Source organism: Grammomys surdaster, unplaced genomic scaffold (assembly GCF_004785775.1).
Source record: "Grammomys surdaster isolate TR1022 unplaced genomic scaffold, NIH_TR_1.0 1164, whole genome shotgun sequence".
Taxonomy (NCBI): Eukaryota; Metazoa; Chordata; class Mammalia; order Rodentia; family Muridae; genus Grammomys; species Grammomys surdaster.
This window is the reverse complement of record NW_021605583.1, coordinates 284,448-307,784: the sequence shown is the minus strand read 5'-3', so window position 1 is coordinate 307,784 and position 23,337 is coordinate 284,448. Positions and strand designations below refer to the sequence as shown.

Sequence of the window (23,337 nt, the reverse complement as noted above, 5' to 3'; positions counted from 1 at the left end):
TTAGGTCTGCGTTAAAGGGGCTGTCAGCATATGGGAACTGGGGAGGTCTGCACCTGTACCTTATATTAAGCCTCATTCATTTGAAGGAGGAGGGAATAGGTAAAGCCGTGACAAGGAATGACTTTAAGGAGGGAATGGAGAGTGAGAGCATTGTGGTCTTCATGTAAGAGATTAGTTGGCTTGAGATGAAACAGACCAAGGTGTGCGAATTAGTGTGTACCTTAGAAGCAGGAAGTAGATGGTGTGATTGAAAACACAATTCCTTATTCTTTCTCAAAGATAACAAAGCCCTAGTTCTTTTAGGTGAATGGCTTTATTGCGGTACCGGCTTTTGCCATTCCTGTCTTTTCTGTCTGGTTTTAGTCTTGCTTAGCAGGGCCTTCCTGATAACACTAATGATTTTGCTTTTTCCTTCTGGGCAGATCTGGAAATAAAGCAGGGCAAGTCTGGGCCCCTGAAGGATCCACCGCTTTCAAGTGTCTGCTCTCAGCGAGGTTGTGCGCCGCCCTTCTGAGCAACATCTCGGACTGTGATGAAACGTTCAACTACTGGGAGCCAGTAGGTGATCGCCTTAGCTGGGCTTTAGTTTTTGCCATCCTTGGGATCTAACCCATGGTTTTGGGCGTTAGAAGCATATGATTTACCACTGGGTTATATCCCTAACCCCTAGTTCTGGGATTTTGGCTTTTGATCTTGATTTGGTACCTAGGACAAATTAAACATGTAGAATGTAAGTGTGGAAAATATGAAAATAAATTTTCATTTTTATATCCTAAAAACTGTTGATTTGTGGTTGTGAGGAGGATTATAGTTCACATCTCAGCAGCTCAAGTGTAGGCGACTCCAGCTCCAAAACAAAATATGACAGCCCAGTGTGGTGGCGCTTGCCTTTAAACACAGCACTCAGGAGACAGAGGCAGGCGGCTCTTCTGAGTTCTAGGCCAGCCTGGGTTACATAGAGAGACCTTGTCTCAAAATAAATCATACAGATATCCACACATAAATAGAATAGATCTTAAAAGAAAGCCCACGTTGTTGATTTAATTACTATTGAAGTCTGTGACCTTTAGCTGGCATACTCAAAGGTGATACTTACAGTTATCCTTTAAATGGTTTTGTAAGTCTGAGTTACACTTGTGGATGTAGGTTTTAAAGCTAACGATTATTCCAAAACTTGAGGAAGATAAAGTCATGCACTTTCCTCATGTCCAGATCCCATTTCCTAGATAGAAGCTACATTCTTCCAACTTTTTAACTTTATTTCTTCTTATGTTTGCCGAAATAGTTGTACTGGCTAGTTTTATGTCAGCTTGACACAGGCAGAGTCATTAGAAAAGGAGGGAGCCTCAATTGAGAAAATGCCTCCTTAAGACCCAACTGTAGGGCAAGCATGTAGGGCATGTTCTTAATTAGTGATTGATGGGGGAGGGTCCAGCCCACTGTGGGTGGAGCCATCCCTGGGCTGGTAGTTCTGGGTTCTATAAGAAAGCAGGCTGAGCAAGCTGTGGGGAGCAAGGCAGTAAACAGCGCCCCTCCATAGCCTCTGCCTCAGCTCCTACCTCCAGGTTCCTGCCCTGCTTGAGTTCCTGTCTTCACTGCTTTTGATGGTTAGCTGTCACACTGAACTGAATTTCCTTCTATTGGTTTCTCTTGTCCAACTTCGATGTGGTAGTTTTTATCTTATTACATCTTCTTATCTTCATGTATTTTTTAAAAAAATGAATGAATGAAAACCTAGCCACTAGGGTAAAGGTTTACTATCATTTATCCCTACTGAGAGAGGGAATGTCAATTTTGTCCAATAAAGTGGCTCTGGGTATACAACCACTCCAAGACAGGCCTCAAGCTCAGGAGAAGCTGACCAACATATAACAGACTCCACAGTTTTGTTTTCTGTGCTTTTATTTGGTTACAGTTTGGTGTTTGGTTCTTTCCCTTTTTGGATGTGATTTAATCTTGTTATCTTGGTTTTGTTGTTGTATTGAGTCTTTGTTTCTTTTTTGAGAAAGAATTTAAAAGTTGGATGAGTAGGCATAGGGAGAGGATCTAGAGGTGTAGGAGAGAGGAAGCATATGATCCAAATATAAAGAAGAAATGAGCCCTTTCCTCTCAAGCTGCTTTGGGTCACGGTGTTTCATTACAGCCAGAGCAGCCTTCACTAGGTTGACAGTGTTGCTCACAGTCCCACTTGGAGTGTTCTTTCTTGAGGGTTTTTTGTTTGTTTATGGTTTTTTTAAACTGACTTCCTATTACAGAAAGTTTGAAAGTTATCAGATCACAATTTGTATCAAAAAAACAGAAGATGCTTCGTGTGTGTGTGTGTGTGTGTAACTAAAGGAAAATAAAAGAGTTACAGTTTTTCTGTTTTGATTAAACATTATCTTAAGAAAACCAGTAAAATTTTAGCTTCTTAATTTAAAAATACGAGGTCATGTGTTTCTTTTCTTATCCATTAGCTACAGATGTTAATCCTCAACGGTTTCAACACAGGCTCGTCACCTGTAAGCCCTCCGGAGGGGCTTTGCGAATGTAGCACATCTGTTTCTACTTTCAGACACACTACCTCATCTACGGGAAGGGGTTTCAGACGTGGGAGTACTCCCCCGTGTATGCCATCCGCTCGTACGCTTACCTGTTGCTGCATGCCTGGCCAGCTGCATTTCATGCACGGATTCTGCAGACTAACAAGGTAAGGGCTGGCTGATCTGGTAGCACTCACATCCACCAAGAGGTAAGTCTGGGGCCAGTTTTGAAAAGGGAACAAAATCTACTGATGGCCAAGAGGCTGATTTCTTTCTTTTCTCTTTTCATTTTTCTTCTTTGAGAGGAATCTTGCCATGTTCTGCAGACTGAAGTGCTTTCCCCTCGTTTCCCAGGTTACTGTGTCTGTGCCTCCTCTTTGAAAGGACTGTTTGTCAATTGTCATTCCACCTGTGCCAGTAGAGCAGCTCTTACTTAATGTACATTGTGTTACGTGATGGGACAGTGACCAAGTCTAGTCTGCCTTCATGCCTTACAGTTCTTTGGGGAAGAGTAGGAGAAAAGTACAAGGCGCGGTGGGGGGGCATTTTAAGAGGGTTTAATTAAGTAGAGTGCTCAAGACCCCACTCGGGGTTAAAGTTTTTGACAGTCTGTGCTTGGTATGAGGTTTTTTTTTAAGTTTGTCTTGTTTGGAATTCACTAAGTTACTTGATTTAGGTTTATGCCTTTTGCCAAATTTGGGAAGAGGGGTATATATGTGTGTGTGGTTGGTTTGTGTGTATGTGTTGTACATGTGTGTGTTTTATACATGTATGTGATATATGTTACACATAGATGTGTTTTATACATGTATGTGTTATATGTGTGTTTTATACGTGTATGTGTTATACATGTGTGTTATACGTGTATGTTATATGTGTGTTATGCATGTATGTGTTGTATGTGTGTGTGTGCACGCACAGGTTTGTGGGCCTTTGTGAGCATGTGTCTGTGTATAAGTGCAGAAGCAGAGGAGATACCAGGTATCTTACTCTTTTGCTCTCTACCTTATTTCTTTGACACAGGGTCTCTCACTAAACTGGAAACTCCATTTTACCTAGGAGATGGTCCTGAGAACTGCCTGTCTCTGCCTGTCTCTGCTTCCTGATGCTGAGGTTAAAAAAGCACATGGCCAACCACACCTGACTTTCACAGGGACACCGTGCCTGAATGCATGTCTTCTTGTGTGGATGGCATGTGCTTTTAGTTGTGGAGCCATGTCCCTATCCCCAAATCTGGAAGGTTTTTAACTGTTAATCGTGTATGTGTGTGTTTGTGTGCACATGTGCATGCATGCCTCCTGCCTGTGGAGTCCAGAGATGTCAGAATTCTTGAAGTTGTAATTACAGGTTGCTCAGCTGACTGATATGGGAGCTGGGAATTGAACTCTAGTCCTCTGGAGTAGTATCACAAATTCTTAATCACTGAGCCATGTCTCTGGCCCTAGGAACTGTCTTGTAAATTGAAGGTCTAAGGATGAGAAAAAAGCCAGCCTTATTTCTCATATAAATTAGTTTGATTATGGAGAGAGTGTGGGGTGGATTGAATGAGACTGGGAAGTAGGAGGAGTCCAGATTTGTGCATGACCCAATGGGATTTAATGCTGTTAATTTTTTGTTCATGTCTCCCCCTACCCATTGACAAGTTTTTGGAAGGGAGATATGTTTACAGTTGCACTTTTTCACAATGATCAGAGAGGCGTAACACATAGAAAGTGGCAGGACACTGTTTCTCCCTCTCCACCAAGTATCATGTTTCTGACTTTTTAGGTTTTGTTATTGCTTATGAACTTGTTAAAGGAAAAATAAGATGGAGGACTCAATAGAGAGCCAGCAACTTGAAGCACTTACAGTTTTTATTTCTAGTTGAATGTCCATATCACATTGAACTTGTTGTTCCCAGAGTCCTCTTCTGTCACTGTCACCTGATGTATGTGACATGAATAGCGTATGTTCCAGTTTCATCCTGTGGCTTTGTATATTCTGAATAAAAGCAACTTGGAGGGAAGAGGTTATTTGGCTTATACCTCCAGGTCACAATCCATCATTAAGGGAAGTCAGCTCAGAAACCCACTCAGGGTAAAATAGAAACCATGGAGAAATGCTGCTTGCTGGTGTGTTTCCTGGCTTCTGATCAGCTGGCTTTCTTATTTTTATAGACAAGGCTTGCCTCAAAGTCACAAAGATCTCTGTTTCTGCCTCCCCAGTGCTGGTATTAAAGTGTGTGGCACCACACCTTTCTAGCTAGCTTTCTGTACAGTCCAGGTCTATTTGCTAAGGGATAGTGCTGCCCATAGTGGGCTGGACTCTCCTACATCAATCATTAGTTGAACAGTCTCTCATAGATGTGACCTCAAAGTCATTTGATTAAGGAAGTTCTTCAGGGGAGGTTCTCTTCCCAGGTGATGCTAGGTCATGTCACGTTGGTAATAAAAACTAACCAGGATACATGAAAATGGGGAGGAAAATTTCCCTTTTGTTCCTCCTTCAATCCCGTCTCCCTGTTAGCCCTGCCAGCCTGAGTCCATAGGGACCCACTTGTAAAGAGATTATAGCTTGTAGAGCAATGGCCTCAGCCTTTGTGTCTCAACACCTTTGGGGTTGCATATCAGATATCCTGCATATTAGGGATTTACATTATGATTCACAACAGTAGCAAAGATATAGTTATGAAGTGGCAATGAAAATAATTTTATGATTTGGGGTCACTACAACATAAGGAACCATGTAAAGGGTCGCAGTGCTGGGGAGGTTGAGAACCACTGCTGTGGTCCTAACCCTGCTTCTTAATGCTGAGGATAGAGTGGGGAGTGGGTGAAAGGCAGTGTGTCGTGTTAGCACTCTACTCCTGGCTGCCTTTTCCTCTACTACTCCCTGTGAGTATTCTTTGCTCTGGATCTGTGTGTGAATTCCTCTGCCATATGCAGGCCTCACACCCAGGCCCTGACTCTTGGCCTTGCAGCCCTGAAGTGTAGCCTTCCTGTTTGTAGCCTCTGGCTTTCTCATGTACCTGAGCCGCTTCCCACTGTGAATGGGCTCCCTGGCAATTAGCAGGTAGGATATTTTTATGTATTTGTCATTCAGATATCCCTGTCTGTGAGTTAACCTTTCACATCCTTCGCTTGTTTTTAATGTTATTTTTTAGTGCAGTATACTCTTATTTTGGGTAAGATAATTGACAGATTCTTACAAGAAGACAAAGGCACAATGTGCATAGTTTCCAGTTTGTGTCTCTGACCTTTGCTTGTTTTTAAGTTAGATTTTCTTTTTCTTTGAGATGGGCTCTCACTTTGTAGCCGTGTTGGCTTCTTACACTTATCCCATGTGTATGGAAGCGGAGCTATGCTGTAGGGATTCAGTGCACCTGGCGTACAGTACTCTGTAACATGAAAACTAATCAAGGGACTGGAAGAGTGGTTCAGTGGGTTCCCGAGCACTGGATGCTCTTCCAGAGGATGTGAGTTCACTTCTAAGCATGGTTCACAACCATTGCTAACTGGAGTTCCAGGGGATCTGATGCCCCTTTCTGGCCTTCTTGGGCACTGCATGAAAGTGGTGCACAGATATACAATCAGGCAAAACACTCATAAAATAAAAATAAGTCTTAAAAGTTAGTCAACTCTTACTGTTATTTTTATTAATCTAATGCCACTAATCATAGAACTTGTTAACCAGTATTGCAGACATGTAGGAGACAGGAGTTAAGCACCTCAATCCCAGCCTTTCATATGCATGCAGTTTCCAAAGCTGTAATGGGATGTCTTTTGTAAATAATCAGTATTTAAAATTTTATGGCTCTTCAACACATGCTTTTGTAGCCAGATGAGGTAGCTTATAAGTACAGTCCTGGCACTTGGGAGGCTGAGGTGAGGGGATTACTATAGGTTTGATGTCATCCTGGAACCCATCGTGAGTGTCAGTCTAGCCTAGGTGCAGCGTGAGACCCCACCTTAGAGGGAGGAGAATGAGAGCACTCACTGAGTGAGCAGCAAGGAGCAGCACTGGTCGGCTTCTCCATCCTTGCAACCGAGTGGTCACGCGTGCTCAGTACTCTAAGTTAGATGTTGCATGATTAGTTGTATACTTTACTTATAATTGGGTATTTTGTACTTTTTACTAAATTAATTGTGATACAGTTGGTGTTCTTATGAATGGAGGCTCACACCCCTCCTACAGTAAAAGAAGTAGGTACACTGAGCCTGGGGATTTGAACATCCATGTGGTTCTCAGTAAACTAGGCTCTTGAAGAGGAGTGTACCAGTTCCTAGCACAGTTTACTGACGACAGCGGAGACCTTTTCATCCTCACAAGCTTGTCAGTTCCTGTTGCTGACGCTGACCTCCGTTTTTTTATTCTGGGTTTCTTTCAGATTCTTGTATTCTACTTTTTGAGATGTCTCCTGGCTTTTGTGAGCTGTGTTTGTGAACTTTACTTTTATAAGTAAGTATGGAAACTCTGCATCCAAAAGTGCTGGGCGGGGCCCCTGTAGCACAGATGCTGGGCAGCTCGGACAGCTCTCCCTCCTCCTCCTGCTGTTCTGGCTGAAGGGCACCTTCTCATCTGAAACATAATTGAGGAGGAGTTCTAGCTTCTGCTCCCCTTGGCATACACTGGTTTTAGTTTGCAGTACATGCACACTGGTCCTTGAAGGAGTAGTGGAACCTTGTTCTTGATCTCTGTGGCGGGTTGGTTCCTTCTTCCCTGGAGCTGAGCGTACAAAGACTGTCGTTAGGAGGATTCTCCTCTCGTCTGCACGCAGCACGTGGCCGCACATCAAGTAGCTCGTAATCGACTGACTATTAATGAATCCGTATGCATTTAAGCAGTCTAGAGTAAAGTAGCTGCCGTTTAAAAAGCATAACACCTGAAAACCATTTAAATTTAATAGTGCCTTAATGTATTAAAAGGTCCTCAGACTTGGGGCTGGGGAGACGGCTGTGCAGTAAAGCGTGCTAGCTGCTCTTCGAGAGGACCAGGGTTCATTTCCCTGCACTCACGTGGCAGTTAACAACGGTCTGTAATTCTAGTTCCAGAGGATCTGACACCCTCACACAGACACGTGCAATTATACAGGAAATAAAAATGAATTAAAAAAAATTTAAAAATCAGAAAATTAAAAAGATACTCAGACTTAAGGACCATTATAAAAATTCTTCGTATAGCTGGCTGTGTCAGGTTAAAATTAATTTATGGCTTTGACTCTGGGAAGAACAGAAGTAAAAACAAAACCAGTACTCCCGCTGGGAATTGCAGTCTTGAATTAGTTTTCATGTGGATTTTGGCCTTAACTCAAATCACCCATGTCATCTGCTAAGTCCACAATGAGGCTTTGTGGGTAGATTGTCTTGGGTGCTAGAGGCCCCGTACAGCATGTAAAGATTCTCTAGAGAATTGTCATCATTAGGAATGAAGTTGTACTGAGCAAGGAAGTATGGGAACGGCTGGACGAATGACTCTGTCTGTGGTAGAGCACTGGCTCTGTGTGTGCGGGGCTCGGGCTCAGTTCCCAGTGCGGCATGGGATACAGAACAAAGAAGCCATGATGGAAGCTCCTCACAGATCAGGGGAACCATAAAAAGAGACAGGATACGGAAGAGCCGGCAGAAACAGCAGTCGTCTAAAAGCTGGCCTGTGAACCGTCACTTATTAGCAGTTAATAAAGTGAAGATAATATTTACTGTGTGTAGAGACATGGAAGAGGAAACTGAAACCACAATGAACAGCAAGAGCCTCCAGAAATGACCAGGCCAGTGAGGAAAATGGAGGGAGACCCGAGAGAGATGAAAACGCAGTTGTCTTATGTCGGCTTTATGTTTATATTCATATAACATACATACATATGTGCATATGCAGCATCCATGAAATCCATGTAATATTGATATTTAGAATTCAGTAGATAGCCTCAACAGATTAAAACTGCTAGTAAATAGAATAGTAAAGTGAAAGATTAATTTGAAGAAGTTTCTAGGAATGACGTATAGAGAAAGAAATATACAGGAAGTAAGATGTGGAGGGTATCTACATATGATCTGATCTAGGGAATGAGAAAAAGCAAGATTCAGGGAAAAACAGCTCACAGCTTTCCAGAGGCACTGAAAATTGAATCCATAAACTGAGTAAACCTTGCTTTGTAACCTGGAAATATAAAAAGAAAAGTGTATAAGATACCAACAATAGAGAATCCATCTTAAAACTGATCAAGAGCTAATGGAGTACCTCTAAGGACAGTGCGACTGACAGGACTTCCCAAGAGCTGGAAGACTCGGAGACAGAAGCCATCAACAGCAGCAGGAACAGAATGGCTTCATAGCACTGAGTGGGGGCTGGAGAGTGGCTTTGTGGCTTCGTGGCTTAGTGGCTTAGTGCTGTGGCCATGTCCTGTCCACAAGTGAACACTGCATAGCACTCCTCCCCATCCTCTGGCTCTTACGTTCTTTCCGTTCCCTCTTCAGTAATGTCCCCTGGACCTTGGTGGTGGTTTGGTATCCATGTCCCTTTTACTGATGAGCACTTCCTACTCATTCTTGTCACTTGGGCCAGTGACAAGTCTCTGCATTAACTGTTGACCATTATAAATAGTTGCCTTTCTGTCCAAGGTTGAGTACGGCACTCATCTATGGATGTAAACAGAAATACTTAGAAGGTTTCTTAAAATTAATGTGTATAGGAATTTCAATTTCATGTAAGTCTCTGTGCTTTGCATGTGCCTAGTGTCCTGAGAGGCCAAACAAGTGCCAGATTCCCCAGAAACTGGAGTTACAGATGGCTGTGAGCCACCATGTGGATGTTGGGAATTGAAATTTGGTCTTCTGGAAGAGCAGCTAGTGCTGCTTACCACTGGATCGTCTCTCCAGCTCCAGAAGGCACTTGACATGTCTGTTTAGCAAAACCACACTGGAAGACTCTCCACTAAAGCCTGTGATCTTTCTAGCAGTGGGCTTTTGGCCAGTTACAGTATCGGGTGTGAATTCCTCCTCCAAAGGAGGACTCAGATCTAGTCAGAAAGTGCTTGGTTACCCCCCAACAATTATGCCCCTCTTGTCCCTGTGGGTACATCTTGTCTGGCATGTTTGTACTTCAGTGTACAGGGTCCACTGCTGGAGGAGACCATTGATGACTTTCTCCTTCAGATGTCTCTAGAGCACTTTCCAGCACTAGGAATGTTAGCCAGTAGAGGCAGTTTCCAGGTTAGTGCCAGCTTGATTTCAGTCCTGCAAACAAAGTGCCTTCAGCACATAGGGTGTTATCTAGTTGTGATGGGAACATGATCGTTGGAAATAGCATGGATTGTTTTGGGGACCTGTGACCTCCCTGAGAATCCTCATAGAATTCCTCATAGAAATCCTCATAGAATTCCTCATAGAAATCCTCATAGAATTCCTCATAGGGAAGTATATCATGCCTAGTGTTGATATTTTCCTGTAATAATCTATGTTTTCTGGGAACAACATTGCCTGCTCATGCAAGATACCTGTGTTGAAACCTTATTTTTAAAGAGTGACGTATTTTGATTACCCTGCACAGCAGTAAGTTCCCACAGGGTCAGCACACATTTCTAGTTTTTATTATCCTGCCCCTCTTCCTCTTCATCTCCCCTATCTTCCTCTTCCCCCCATCACCGCTTAAGCCTTTAACTCCTCCATCTTCCTCTTCCCCCCATCACCGCTTAAGCCTTTAACTCCTCGTACTCTTCCTGTCTCCTTTTGTTTTGTTTTGATTTTGTTTTTCCAGACAAGATTTCTGTGTGGCCCTGGGTGCCCTGGAATTCTCCCTGTAGACCAGGCTGGCTGCAAACTCAGAGACCTGCCTGCCTCTGCCTCCCAGGTGCTGGGTTAGAGACGTTGTTCCGCCAGCAACCTGGCTTCCCTCTCTGCTTTTGTGTCATCTGTGCCCAGAACATCTTTGTGCTAGGCTCTTTACTAAGTGCTTTTTCAGGTATTAATTCTCACAGAAACTTTATGTAGGTGTGGTCGCTAGCCTCATCTTACAGATTGCGGATTATGTATCTAGACACTGCTGGTAAATGACAGAGCCAGAATTTGAACTGCCTGAATCCAAGGTCTGGTATTTCTCTCTATATCATGCTGCTTCTCTATTAATAGTAGACATAGTTTTAAATATGGAACTTTTCTTGAAGAAGCTTTTCTTCTGTGCCAAGAGTAAGAAGCTGTTTCTTATACACATGAAATTCCTAGTGAGTTTTAAGGCCATTTCCTCTTAAGTAAGGAGCTTTTCGGTGTCAGGCATAAGAGGTTTGCGTTTCTTGTACACATGAAATTCCTAACGAGTCTAGACAGTTCTATATTTTACATTAGCTCTTTAGTGTTATTTCCCATACAGGCCTCCATTTCTTCTTTGTTTTGCAATGTCTGTCTCTTAGTATCCACACTATTAATGGTCTTTTTCTTGCCTCAAGGGCTGTGTGCAAGAAGTTCGGGCTGCATGTGAGTCGAATGATGCTGGCCTTCCTGGTGCTCAGCACGGGCATGTTCTGCTCATCCTCTGGTAAGTAAATGGACAGCTGAGAGGTAGCAGGTTTACCTTCCTGTACAGTTGCATTGATGAAAGGAAGCACTTGCTTTTATAACCTGAATACTGGGCAAGTCACTGTTTTATCAAGATTAGCGGAGACCTCAGACACTTCTGTTCTTTTGTACTCGGCGTTGGCAGCTGGACTTGGCATCATTGTTTGTCATCTTTCTGTGAAAGTTGCATCTCACGTGTTTTACATTTTATTTACTTTGCTAATCCAGAAATAGATTTGCATGTGTAGGGACTTCCTGTGAGTATCTTTAGTTTTACAGTGTCAGTTGAGGCACTTATGAATACAGAGGCTTTGTTAAAACTAGAGGCTTTGTTAAAACTAGAGGCTTTGTTAAAACTAGAGTCCTTGGAGCAGACCCTTGCTGAGTGTCTTAAGTCTCACTGCCTGTGCATTGGAGCTCCTGTTAGACTCACCTGGGTTTTCTGCCCCAGGGATGGTCCTTAGGAAGCATCAGTAGCCACATTGTTATGTAAGCGTTGTTAGGAATACTTTGCTGTTGTTGCAAAGGCCTTGAGTGTGTTCAGACTATAGCACACCGTGACAAGGTTATGGTGAATAGGAATAGTTAAGGTGCTATGCTGAGGTCAGAATGTGGCTCAGAGCCTTGAGAGGGCTTCCTAGAATCCCGGGAGGGTACAGGTGTCAACCAGGGTGTCTTAGAGCACAGCAGAACCAGTATATCATCCTCAAAGGTACTAAGTCTTTGGAATCATGTTCCCTGCATGGAAATAAGTCTGAGGTTTCTGGGGAAACTGGATTTTTGTAAGCTTTATGTTTAGGTGCAGGCCAGAAAAGGAATGGCATGGTGGTGTTGTGGAACCGTACGGCTTTGTGTACTTCAAAACAGGTGTGAGAAAATAAAAATCACCGTCTCCTGACTGCCCATTTCTTTCCTTCCTCTCCCTTTCTTTTTCTGTATATTTCTTTCTACACACGGTCTGGTGTAGCCTCAGACGTGCTGTGCTGCCAAGGATGCCCTTGAACTTCTGATCTTGTTTCTACCTTCTAAGGACTGGAATCATAGGTGTGTGCCACCATACCCAGGTTTTTTGTTGTCCTCGGAATTGAACCCAAGGTTTTGTGCATCTTAAGCAAGCACTCCAGCAATGCAGCCACGTCTCCAGCCCTACCTCTTGTTTCTAATAGAACGTTTCCCAAAACATGTTCATAGTTATTGGCATTTTGTAGGGAAGGTGAATTTTAAAAAATCAGCATTAATCTCAGACTCTTGTTTCTTTCTGTCCGTTTCTTTACCCTTGCAGCATTCCTCCCTAGCAGCTTCTGCATGTATACCACGTTGATCGCTATGACTGGATGGTATATGGACAAGACACCCATTGCTGTACTGGGAGTAGCAGCTGGGGCTATCTTAGGGTGGCCGTTTAGTGCAGCTCTGGGGTAAGAATCCAAAGTTATTCCTTTCCTGTATATCGCTGGGCATCTGGCCAATCCTAATGTTGGATGCAGATTGCCAAGGCAGCATCTGAAGTTAAAGGAAACTGATTGAAAGACTCTGGAGAACAAAAGCATAGTATTATTATTGTTTATTGATGTGTTTTATTCTAATGAGAACATGACTACTGACCTCCTGCTGAATGTCCGCATTACTAGCGTAAGTTACCAAACTCTTCACAAATCTTACAACTCTGCAGGAAAATACATAAAATTAGTATTTTATAAATGAGAAAATAGACACTAAGATTTGGAGTAATTTGCCCATAAGATTATGCTTGCTTTTTAACATGCTTTGCTAACATAGATGAATTATACATACCGGTTTCACTGTGACGTTTTCATATGATATGCAGTGCATTTCAGTCATGTCTCCTGTGTTAAGCTCTTGTCATCCTCGCTCTCCTGTGAATCCCCCCTCTCTCTTTCCTAAAGCTTGCTGCTGTTTTCGCACACTGCTTCATTCTGTGCTGTGCAGTTTCCTTATCACCCAGGATCTAGAGTGTTTCCTTTTGTCTTTCTCTTTCCTTAAAAAAAAAAAAGATTTTTGTGTTCAAGCAGTACATGTATGTCTGTGTACACATGTGTGCAGTGTTCCTGGAGGCCAGAAAAAGGTATTAGATTCCCTGGAGCTGAGATTCCATGTGAGTCCTCTGAAGAGCAGCCCATACTCTAACCCACTGCAGCGTGTCTCCTGCACCCCTCCTTCTCCTCGGTTTCTATTACTTCCTTCCTGGTTAGTGCTGGCTTAACGGTTATACTGGAGAAATGGCTTAGCCATTAACAGTGTGCCTGGATTTGGTTCCCAGCATTCATGCTGGATGGCTCACAACTGTCTATTACTGTAGTTCTGGGGATCTGCTACCCTCTTCTGGACTTTGTAGGTGCCTGTACCCACTTATGTAAATATGTATTATATGGGTAATTAAGAAATACATCTTGTGGCTGGAGAGATGGCTCAGTGATTAAGAGCACTGACTGCTCTTCCAGAGGTCCCGAGTTTGATTCCCAGCAACCACATGGTGGCTCACAATCATCTGTAATGGGATCAGATACCCTCTTCTGGTGTGTCTGAAGACAGTGACTGTACTCATATACATAAAATAAAAAAAATCTTTAAAAAAATCTTAAAAAATAGTCTAGCTGTTATTAAGGTTATTTTAAATACAGTATTTCATGTTTTATAACGTACCGACCTATCAGATGTAGCTCAGTGGTAAAATGTTTGCTATAGTGTATAAGGCAACAGCACAGCAACAGACAAAGGAGACTGAATGAGGGAAAAGTCATTGCTGGAGATTGGAGGAATGGTGCTTGGAAGCATGAGGACTCAAGTTCAGTCCCCAGCAGCCACGTGAAAGGGAGGTGTGGAGTGGTGCTCCTGTAATCTTTGTGTTGGGGGAGACAGATGAATGTCTAGAGCATGGGCCAGCTAGCCCAGCAGAATTGAGGAGCTCCAGGACCTGTGGCTGACCCTGTCTCAGAAGATGAAGTGGAGAGCAACTGAGGGAGAGTTGACTCAGCAGGCAAAGACACTTGCTGTGCAAATTGGAGATTTTGATCCCTGGAATTGATATACACATGGAAGGGGCAGACCGATTCCTCAGTGTTATTCTCTGACCTCCATACACATGTGCATACAGAACCCCCCAACACACATGCCATGACGTGTGTGTCTACAGAGCCCCCCACACACAATAAATTATTCACAAGTTAAAATATATATAATAAAATTAATTTTAGAAGTGAGAGGTCAGTGTTTATTTGTGAGGTATAGGGTAACAAGTGTACATGAATTTATAATGATTATCTTACATGTCCAAAACATACAGGTCAGTGACAGGTTTGTCCAGCAGTTTAGTGTTTGTGTTTCTTGTCCATCTGTGGCATGCATCTCTCTGGTGGGCCCAAGGAAAGACCAGCTTAATTTTGAGAACACTTCTTGTCACATGCCGGCTTCCTTCCTTCTCTGCCTCTGGGACAGCCATTTTGTTCTCTGCTCAGCGTGTGTGTGTGTGTGCGTGTGTGTGTGTGTCTTTGTCCTGAGTACTTGGTGCTTTGCCTAAGGCCTCACGTTGTTTCTCCGTTGAACAGTTTACCCATCGCCTTTGACTTGCTGGCCATGAAGCACAGGTGGAAGAGCTTCTTTTGCTGGTCCCTGGTGGCCCTGCTTCTCTTCCTGGTGAGTCTCCTTTTGTCGTGCTCTGCTTGAATGCTCGCAGCGGCTTCTGCTGTGGGGAGGGAAGCCTCAGGGGGCCATTTTTTTCTTATTCTCGAGTTTTTCCACCAGTGTTTTGAGAACTTCATCTGCTATTTCTCCTTCTGCTTCAGGTGCCCGTGGTGGCCATCGACAGCTACTATTATGGGAAATTGGTGATTGCCCCTCTCAACATTGTTTTGTATAATGTCTTTACTTCTCACGGACCTGATCTGTATGGTAAGGCTTTAAGAAACTTGAGGGAAAAGTAGAAAACAGCTTAATGTACCCGAGTTTCATGATTTTAATCCAGTTCCCTCATTTCATCAAACCCACTCTCCTTTCCTTCCTTCTCCCTCCCTCCTCTCTGGCTCCTCTCCTTCCTGCTCTTTCTCTTCTCCCTCTCCTCCCTCCTCTCTGGCCTCCTCTCCCTCCTTGTCTCCCTCCTGCTCTTTCTCTTCTCCTCATCCTTCCTCCTCTCTGGGCTTCAGCTGTAGCTCAGGTTGGCCTTGAACTCCTGATCTTCCTCCTACATTCTGAGTGTGGTGGGATAGCAGCATGCACTGGCCAAATGTGGTGTATTTTGCGGTGTCCTTTTCTGCTGTTTGAGCTTCTCTCTGTAAGCGGTGAAAGCAAAGCCACTGTGTCTCCTTGGCTGGTGTGGCAGTCAGCACTGACTCTGTGCTGTTGAGCATTGTCCTCAGATCCAGACTTGGAGAGCTTTGAGGAGTGCCGACAATGGCATGGTACCATTTTGTACCCAAAACTAGCTTCAAACTTGTAGCAATCCTCCTGCCTCAGCCTCCCACATGACAGGATTCCAGAGTTGAGCTTCCAGACCTGTTCATCTTTTTAGTCATAAACCACTTTTGAGCTGGTTGCAATGGTGCACACCTGTGATCCCAGCACTGGGGAGGTGGAGGCAGGAGTAGCAATCCAAGGCTGGCTGCTTAGCAGGTTTAAGGCCACCTACAATGAGACCCCATCTTAGACAACAACAAAACCAAACTTTCTATTACCAAGAAATAAGGATAATAGCAAAAAGAAAATGAAAACAGTCCCATCACGTTTGTGTGATATTTCTAACTTTAGGAGTATATTCCTACATGCATTTTCTACGTGCACACATTTGATGTTAACTTTTCTTCAGGAAAGGAAGTTTGGAAAATCTACAAAGTCAGCAAATGAGAGTAGAGTGCATAGATCGGCCAGTTTAAGATGCAGAGAAACGTTCCTCTGGGATGTAGTCTCCAGGTACTTGGGTCCCACCATTCCTTAGCCACCCCACTCCAGTCTTGTTTTATTTGACCTCTAAGGGCATCTGAGCTGATGATAGCTGCAGACGGATGAGTTAAGAGGTTATTCTAGATCCGCCAAGTCAGTAAATACTTTATCAGTGAATTTCCCCCGTGAAATTAGTGTGGTTCCTTTTCCTTCAATCTCCTAGGTCTCTCCAGAGCATTCCCTGTGTCTGAATGTCCTGGCTTTGTTAGGAATCAGGCTGGTGTGATCTCTGTATCTCAGCTAAGCTTCTATGTCCAGTATTTGCTTTGGTAATGGCAAGTTGAACCAGTAGCTTGCTTTGGGAGCCTCTAGATGTCTCCCTTTAGCTAAGGAGAGTTTGCATGTTTTAAATTGCTCCTTATTTTGGGTTATTTATAAGATTTCATTTGACTCTAGTCAGTCCAGACTGCATGGTGAAAAATCCATTTACATGTACCCAGTTGAAAATATATTTATTCTTTATAGGTGAATAGGTTAATTTATGTTAATTTTGAAAAACTAGCTTCTCCATTCTCATAAATGGGCCCTTGTATGCTGACTGCTTATAAAACTTTCATGAGAAAATATGAAAGTGGTGCTTTAGATAGCTGTAGAAATAACAAGGCTAGTAGGGACAGTAGAGATTTGATGTTCCTAGTTGAGTAGGGGCTTGGTCAAGGGCCCTGTGCTAGGTTTGGTTGGGGACGTAGTAGAGCTGAATCCAGTCTTTCCCTGGACACTGGCGTCTGCAGATCATCTCACTCACTGTTTGACTGAGAAGAGTCCTAAGATTTTGTGACACTTTGTAAACCTGCCTTAATTTTACTCAATTTAATTTTGTTATTTTGGATGTAGAGTACTGGTTAGTCTTTCAGCAGTGGCCAAAACTCCGTGGGGATTGTCTCACCAGCCACAGACGCGATTGTCTACTTTAGGTACTGTAGGGAGCTGCCCTTAAGGACCCCTGATAGAAGTTGCCCAAGAACAGATTCTATTCTGGCCAGAATTGGAATTTGAGTTCTGTTTTGCCTCGCGACAGGGTTTCTCTGTGTAGCTGTGGCTATCCTGGAACTTATTTTGTAGCTCAAAGGTCTCAACCTCACGCTCCTCCTGCTTCTGCCTCCTTCAGTAAATCCTGCTGCTGACAATTGGTTTAAAAGTCTGATTTCCGTTCTTTAAGGGTGTTAACTTGTTCTTGCTTCAGCATGCCTCTTGCAGAGAGAGTACTCCTCTCCTAGCCTTAAGTTGGAATTCTTTGTGCATTGTAGGTTTATAGTAAAAAGTTATCAAGAAGGAATGAGTAATTGACTTCTAGAGTATCAGTCAGGACTGTCATTACTGTTATGTTATGTCTTAGAACTGCTTTAGTTGGCTAGAATGCTGACTTGGGATTTTCCATGATACCAAATAAGAATAGCACATATAAATTACTTTAAAATACTTGTTAGCTGTCTTTCGGCTCAGTATCGGGGACTAGCTTTTTTGTGGGCACTTTACTGCTGTGAAGTCATTAGGGAGGTGGGGTGCTCTTGTCCTGGGAGCTCCAGCTCTTTCATGAAGGCTTGGCACGATTTTGCATTCTTTTTACTATTTTACTAGAGTTTCCTGTTTGAAGTGCCTCATTAGCTATTGTAGGCACCCACTTTACCTGAAAATTAAAAGTTTATTATGGTGATAGTTTTTTTGCATGTGTTTTTCATATGTAAGAACACAACAAGCCTGCTTATCCTTTTTGGGTTAATGTGTAGTCTTCAGTTAAAGAAGTATTGAATACATTACCTTTGAACACTTGACTGTCGTCTGACACATCCTGCTGTTTAAGACTGCAAACACTGTATAATACAATGCAATGGTGCACGCCACTGATTGTCTGCTATGGGCAGACGGTCACAGGCACAAGTCCCTCCGGTGGAGTCAGGATCAGTGTGAATCTGGAGTGGAGCCTCCCTTGGAGGAGCTGGGGCAGGGCTATGCTGCTTCTCACGTCTGCTATGCTTTGGAGGAAATGTAGAATGTTAGGATTGACTTGCTTGTTTGTTTTAGATGCCGAGGATAGAAACAGTTTGGGACATACCAGACAAATACTCTACACTGACTACATTTCCAACCTAAGTACAAGGGTTATAAACTCCTTTACAGCAGAGGTTGCATTTTAGCCATAAGCAAGGTGACTTGAGACTCTGTTAGCCTGTAAGCATGGGAATAGCCTCTTCGTTGTTTCTGGTATCAAAGGGGTCTTCTATAATTTGTTGACTTAAATAGCATTTACTTTTTTTTTTTTTTTTTTTTTTTTACTTTTACCTTGTTTGTGTATGTGGGTGTTTTGCTTGCATGTATGTCTGTGTACCATGTAAGTGTCTGATCCCTTTGGAGGCCAGAAATGGGCGGCAGGACCCCTGGAACTGGAATCCTGATACAGGTGCTGGGATCAAACCCTGATCCTCTGGAAGAGCAGCAAGTGCTCTTAGCTATGGAGCCATCTCTCCGGCGTTAAATAGCTTATATTCCAGACCTGAGGTGGTCCCTTTTTTTAAAGCCAGTGGAAAGACCTCCCCCAGCCCCCGCCCCAAACCAGGTGTTAATGTGATTTCTTAGGCTTACTGAATTGGCTATTACCTGGCAGAAATTTTATACGTATTGTGGTGGTCTTGTTAGAAAAATTATGAGGTAGGCATTGTCTTTATTTCCTGATGAGAAGAGTGAAATTGAGATGGGGAGAAACGTGCCAATGGTTAAGAAAGCAGCAGAAATGGGCAAGAGCCCAGGGCTCTCTACTTCTGTATGCTTGTGTTGTTTTTTTTTTTTTTTTCCTCCACTGAAAATATCCGTCATAAAACTCTGAGATTTGGTCATCAAGGTTACATAATAAGCTCATAAAAAGAATTAGCATGGGGCTGGAGAAATGGCTCAGCAGTTAAGAGCACTGGCTGCTCTTGCAGAGGACCCAGGGTCAGCTCCCAGCACCCACATGGTGGCTCACAACTTTTAAGTCCAGTTCTAGGAGCTGGCGTGCCTCCTGTTGGCCTCCACAGGCACCAGGGATGCACATGTGCACAGACTACATGTAGGTAAAGCACTCACGCACGTAGGATGCATACGTGTACCAGGGATGCACATGTGCACAGACTACATGTAGGTAAAGCACTCACGCACATAGAATAATAACAATCAGTCTGAGAGCGTGAGTTACAAGATGTAGACAGCAGGTCCAACCCAAGGACGGCTGAGAAGTTACACTTCGGAAGTTCTGCACATTTTGCCTGAAAGATGGCCAGGAGCCCTGGCCAGTGTGGATGATGGAGTGACGTGCGCACACCACAGTGAGCGTGCTTCACATGGGATAATTGTGCCACCAAGTCCTTGTTGACAAAGAGTTTGGGTAAAAAGAAAGACCTTGGCATTCGGGAAATATAGAGCAGTGTAGACTAAAACTGCTAAGTCATGGACAGAACATGTCTGTGGGGGGTCAGAGGTCAGGAAGTACTGGATTTTTGCCTCTGATAGGATTTCAGGTTCTCAGATGTTACTCTCTGGTGAGTGGATGGTACTTCTTCCTCATGAGGAGCACACGGGCAAAGGGAGAGACTGAAGAGAGAACACTGGGTTTTCTCCAGACCTACGCTTTGCACCTTAGGTCAGGATCCCGTAGACTGTTGATGTTTGTCACCGTCCCTCCTATTACCGGAGCCTTTGTTACAGTGCTCATTTTCTATTTTTAAGCCAAAGTGTGATGCTTCATGGTGATCTGATGGTGCCTGCTTAGAGTTGACTGGCAGGCAGTGTTGTCCTGGAGCCTCTGCTCTTGGATATCTTGGCTTCTTGGTGCCAATGTGACATTTGTAAGACCTATTATTTAGGTCCCACTGTTACATAAAATTATAGGCCTTTTCAAAAAAGGTTCCCCATCATTCAGTCCATGGATTGATAAAAGTTATTCCTTCTTTCAGCTCCTCTGAAGACTCCCTTAGGTCATTTGAATGAAAGGAATTGAGGCACTTTCCCTACAGAGGGAGACTGGCGAGTTACCCCTCGCAGCAACCTTGCTGCCAGCTTGCTGCAGAGTCCTCTTGTTGTGTCCCCTTCCCCCCAAATGCTCAGCTTGTCAACCTGAGATGTGTTTTCTTGCCTTGTCAGTTTGGAGCTCAGCCTTGTGAGCATCGGCCTGGTAAAGCCTGAGATGGAAGCTGACGCTCTGTCAGGACATGTAAGCCATTGAGTATGGGGAGGGGCACCAGCTAGCAGAATTCAAAATTCATCTTTTTCTGTCCCTTTTGCCTTGTTTTTTTTTTTTTTTTTTTTTTTTTTGGTCAGTTGACCTTTCTTCAGTTTTGGCTTCTTCTCCAGTGCTTGCTTCATCCTTCAGGGAAGTAAGCCTATTTGGAAATGTGCACAGACTAGCTGAGAACTTGATGTATGGGCTCATCAAGATCGCATAGGAGGTATAGTAAGTGGTGGTGGTGACTGTTGCTCAAAATGGGGCACTCCCCATGGAAGCATCTGCACGGGCAAGCATCAGAGAGGAGGCAGCCTCCCTCCACCTGTGCTTAGCATTGACGTAGCTGCACAGAGAAGGCCTTATTTTCTTTGGCTAGTTTCTTTTCTCCACAGACCCAGATTTCTAGACTTTTGTTAAATACAGTGAGGCAAAGGTTCCCTTGTCTCTTTGTTATGCGAGAGAGTGGACGCTTACCTCTCAGGAAGCTGGGTCCTAAAGGATTTAGTTTAGAAAACACGATGCTACTAATTGAAACCCAGAGAAAACATTTTTCTACATTAAAATTATAATCATCCAAAGGGTTTATTCATCTCAAAGATTAATGGGTGGGAGATTAAAGATGTCCTGAATGAACTGCTTGAGACAGACTATTTAGTTCCTAACTATTTAGTTGTCTTTGAGCAGGAGTGAACTTTCCCCAGAGGTGGCACACGATTGAACAGGGCCCTTCTTCAGCAAGCCCTCCTGCTCCTCCAAGTGTCACTGGCGTTATGATTTTAGTTTATGACCTTATTTTTGCTGTGCAAGCTACAAGACACCAGGTTGTTCTCAGTGCTCTCTGCCTCCTGATTACCCTTCTTAAGCAATGCTGATTGCAGGAAATCACTATGGCACAAGGCGGATGTCACAACACACACTGATTAAAACCCACACGTGTCATTCACCGCCTGATTGAAGTAATCAGACAGGAGGAAAAGCAGCTAAGAAAACAGCTAAATGTGCAGGGAGGGGGCTCGTTCTTATCATTCAGGTTTAAGGAGTTCGAATTACAGAATAAAAACTAGTGTGAGTGAGGTGTGTCCCAGCTGTTTTGCTTCTTTTTGAGTTCTTTGAGTTGCGAGCAGGACCTGGGTCTCTGATCATAATGTGTAGCCAGGGTTGGTGTGTGGAGCTGGCAAGGCTGGAGAGATTGCTCTGTGGTTAAGAGTGCCTGCTGCCCTCGTAGAGGCACCTGAGTTTGGTTCCTGGTACCGAGTCAGGCAGCTTATAACCACGTGTACCTACAGTTGGATGCCGATCTGATCTCAACCTTCCTGATGCCCTGGCCTTTTAATACATGTTGTGTATTATACATGTGGTATAAAATTCTTTTCCTTGCTACTTCATAACTGTAATTTTGCTAATATGAATTGTGGTGTTAGTATCTGAAATGCAGGATAGCTGATATTTGACCCCTATGAGAGCATCATTTGACTCTGAGGTTGAGAACCAGTTCTCCAGGCATCTTACGCCCTCTTTTGGCCTTTATGAGCCCCTGCACATACACACAGACACACATAGACACACAGACACACAGACACACACACACACACACACACATACACAGACACACACACAGACACACACACACACAAACAAACCACACACAAAAAACCATGCTGAGCTGTTGCTTTTTATTAAATGTATCCATAGTTACGGTATGTGTATCAGGTTCTACTGAAGACTGAACCCAGGACTTCATGCGTGCTAGGCAAGTACCCTACCACTCAACTGTACTCTAGCCCTGGCCATGAGTTACTTCCCCTTATGAAATACATGGTATCCTATGTGTGTATAAAATAGGAGTTGAACTTTTCAAGAGGCTACATAGCTTCAAGCAAGTTTATCTATTGGGTTTGATTGTTTGGTTTTTGCACGTATTGAATGCAAAGCTTGAAACCACAGTTAAATTCAAATGATGTTTTATGATTTTTTTTAGCTTAATATTGCTCTGTGCCCTTAAGCTACTAATAATATTAGAGAAAGTGTTTGTCCCAAGTGGGTGTGGCGTTTGGGAGTAGGTACAGGCAATGACTGAGTTTGTAGGTGCTGTTGTAACAGAATACTTGAGACAGGGTGATGAAGAACAGAGACGTGTTCTCCTTGTGAGGCTGAGAGTCCAGTGTGAGAGCTCTCATGAGTTCAGAGACTGCTTGTGCACTGGCACTGCATCACTGTCTCCTTTAGAGAACAGTCCTGCACCCTCTATGGAGGAGAGATGGATGAGATGCTTGTTGATGAGAATAAAGTGAAATAGTCCAAACCCAATAGTGCACATCCACAGCATCTTCGCCAGTCTGCCTCTCCATCCTCTGCTCTTGTGCTTCCTGTGCATGGCGGAGCACTGGGGAAAGCATAGGCGTGTGGCTTTTCATTCAGTTGAGTGTTGGATTGTCCGTGTTACTTGAGCCGAAGAGTAAGGAAGTTATAAATGCTGTAGCGGCTGCTGAAGGCATCACTAATGATTTCCCATCTGTTTCCCTCAGGTACAGAACCATGGTATTTCTACTTAATCAATGGATTTCTGAATTTCAATGTTGCCTTTGCTTTGGCTCTTCTGGTCTTGCCACTGACTCTTCTTATGGAGTACCTGCTGCAGAGATTCCATGGTGAGTGGCATAAGGCAGGGTTGGTTTGGGAGGAGAAAGCAAGCAGCAGCAGGCCATACAGTGAGTGGGAATCTGCTTACTGTAGTTTCCGTTCTCTGTGGAAATGGCTGAGTGACTGAGGTCCCAGTCTGCATTTGTAGATTACAGGAACCCATGTTAAGGTCTGGTTAATCATTTGAATTAAATAAAATGGAGCTTTGTAGCCTCTTAGGCAGTGGTTTACAACCTGTGGGTCACAGCCCCTTTTGGGGATCACATATCAGATATCCTGTACATCAGATATTTGCATTATGATCTATAACTAGCAGAATTACAGTTATGAAGTAGCAGTGAAAATAATTTTATGGTTGAGGGGTCATCAGAACATGAAGAACTGTCTTAAAGGGTCACATTCGGAAGGCTAAGGACCACTGTCTTAAAGGAAGGGGGTCAGTGTGGTTATGCTGTCACTGGGGAAACAGACACATTTGGAAAAAGCTCAGGAGAGCAGCCTGACC

At 43.6% G+C, this 23,337-nt stretch overlaps 1 protein-coding gene across 1 annotated transcript in view; it reads left to right on the top strand.

Moving 5' to 3' along the window:
* Alg9 (ALG9 alpha-1,2-mannosyltransferase) overlaps window positions 1-23,337 on the top strand; it is a 59,585-nt gene that overhangs the window by 733 nt on the left and 35,515 nt on the right. Inside the window, exons 2-9 of the mRNA XM_028783796.1 lie at window positions 423-558; window positions 2,555-2,689; window positions 6,889-6,959; window positions 10,936-11,024; window positions 12,327-12,462; window positions 14,611-14,698; window positions 14,848-14,953; window positions 22,718-22,840. Coding sequence (XP_028639629.1) covers window positions 423-558; window positions 2,555-2,689; window positions 6,889-6,959; window positions 10,936-11,024; window positions 12,327-12,462; window positions 14,611-14,698; window positions 14,848-14,953; window positions 22,718-22,840 — 884 coding nt within the window. The remainder of the gene's footprint in view (window positions 1-422; window positions 559-2,554; window positions 2,690-6,888; window positions 6,960-10,935; window positions 11,025-12,326; window positions 12,463-14,610; window positions 14,699-14,847; window positions 14,954-22,717; window positions 22,841-23,337) is intronic.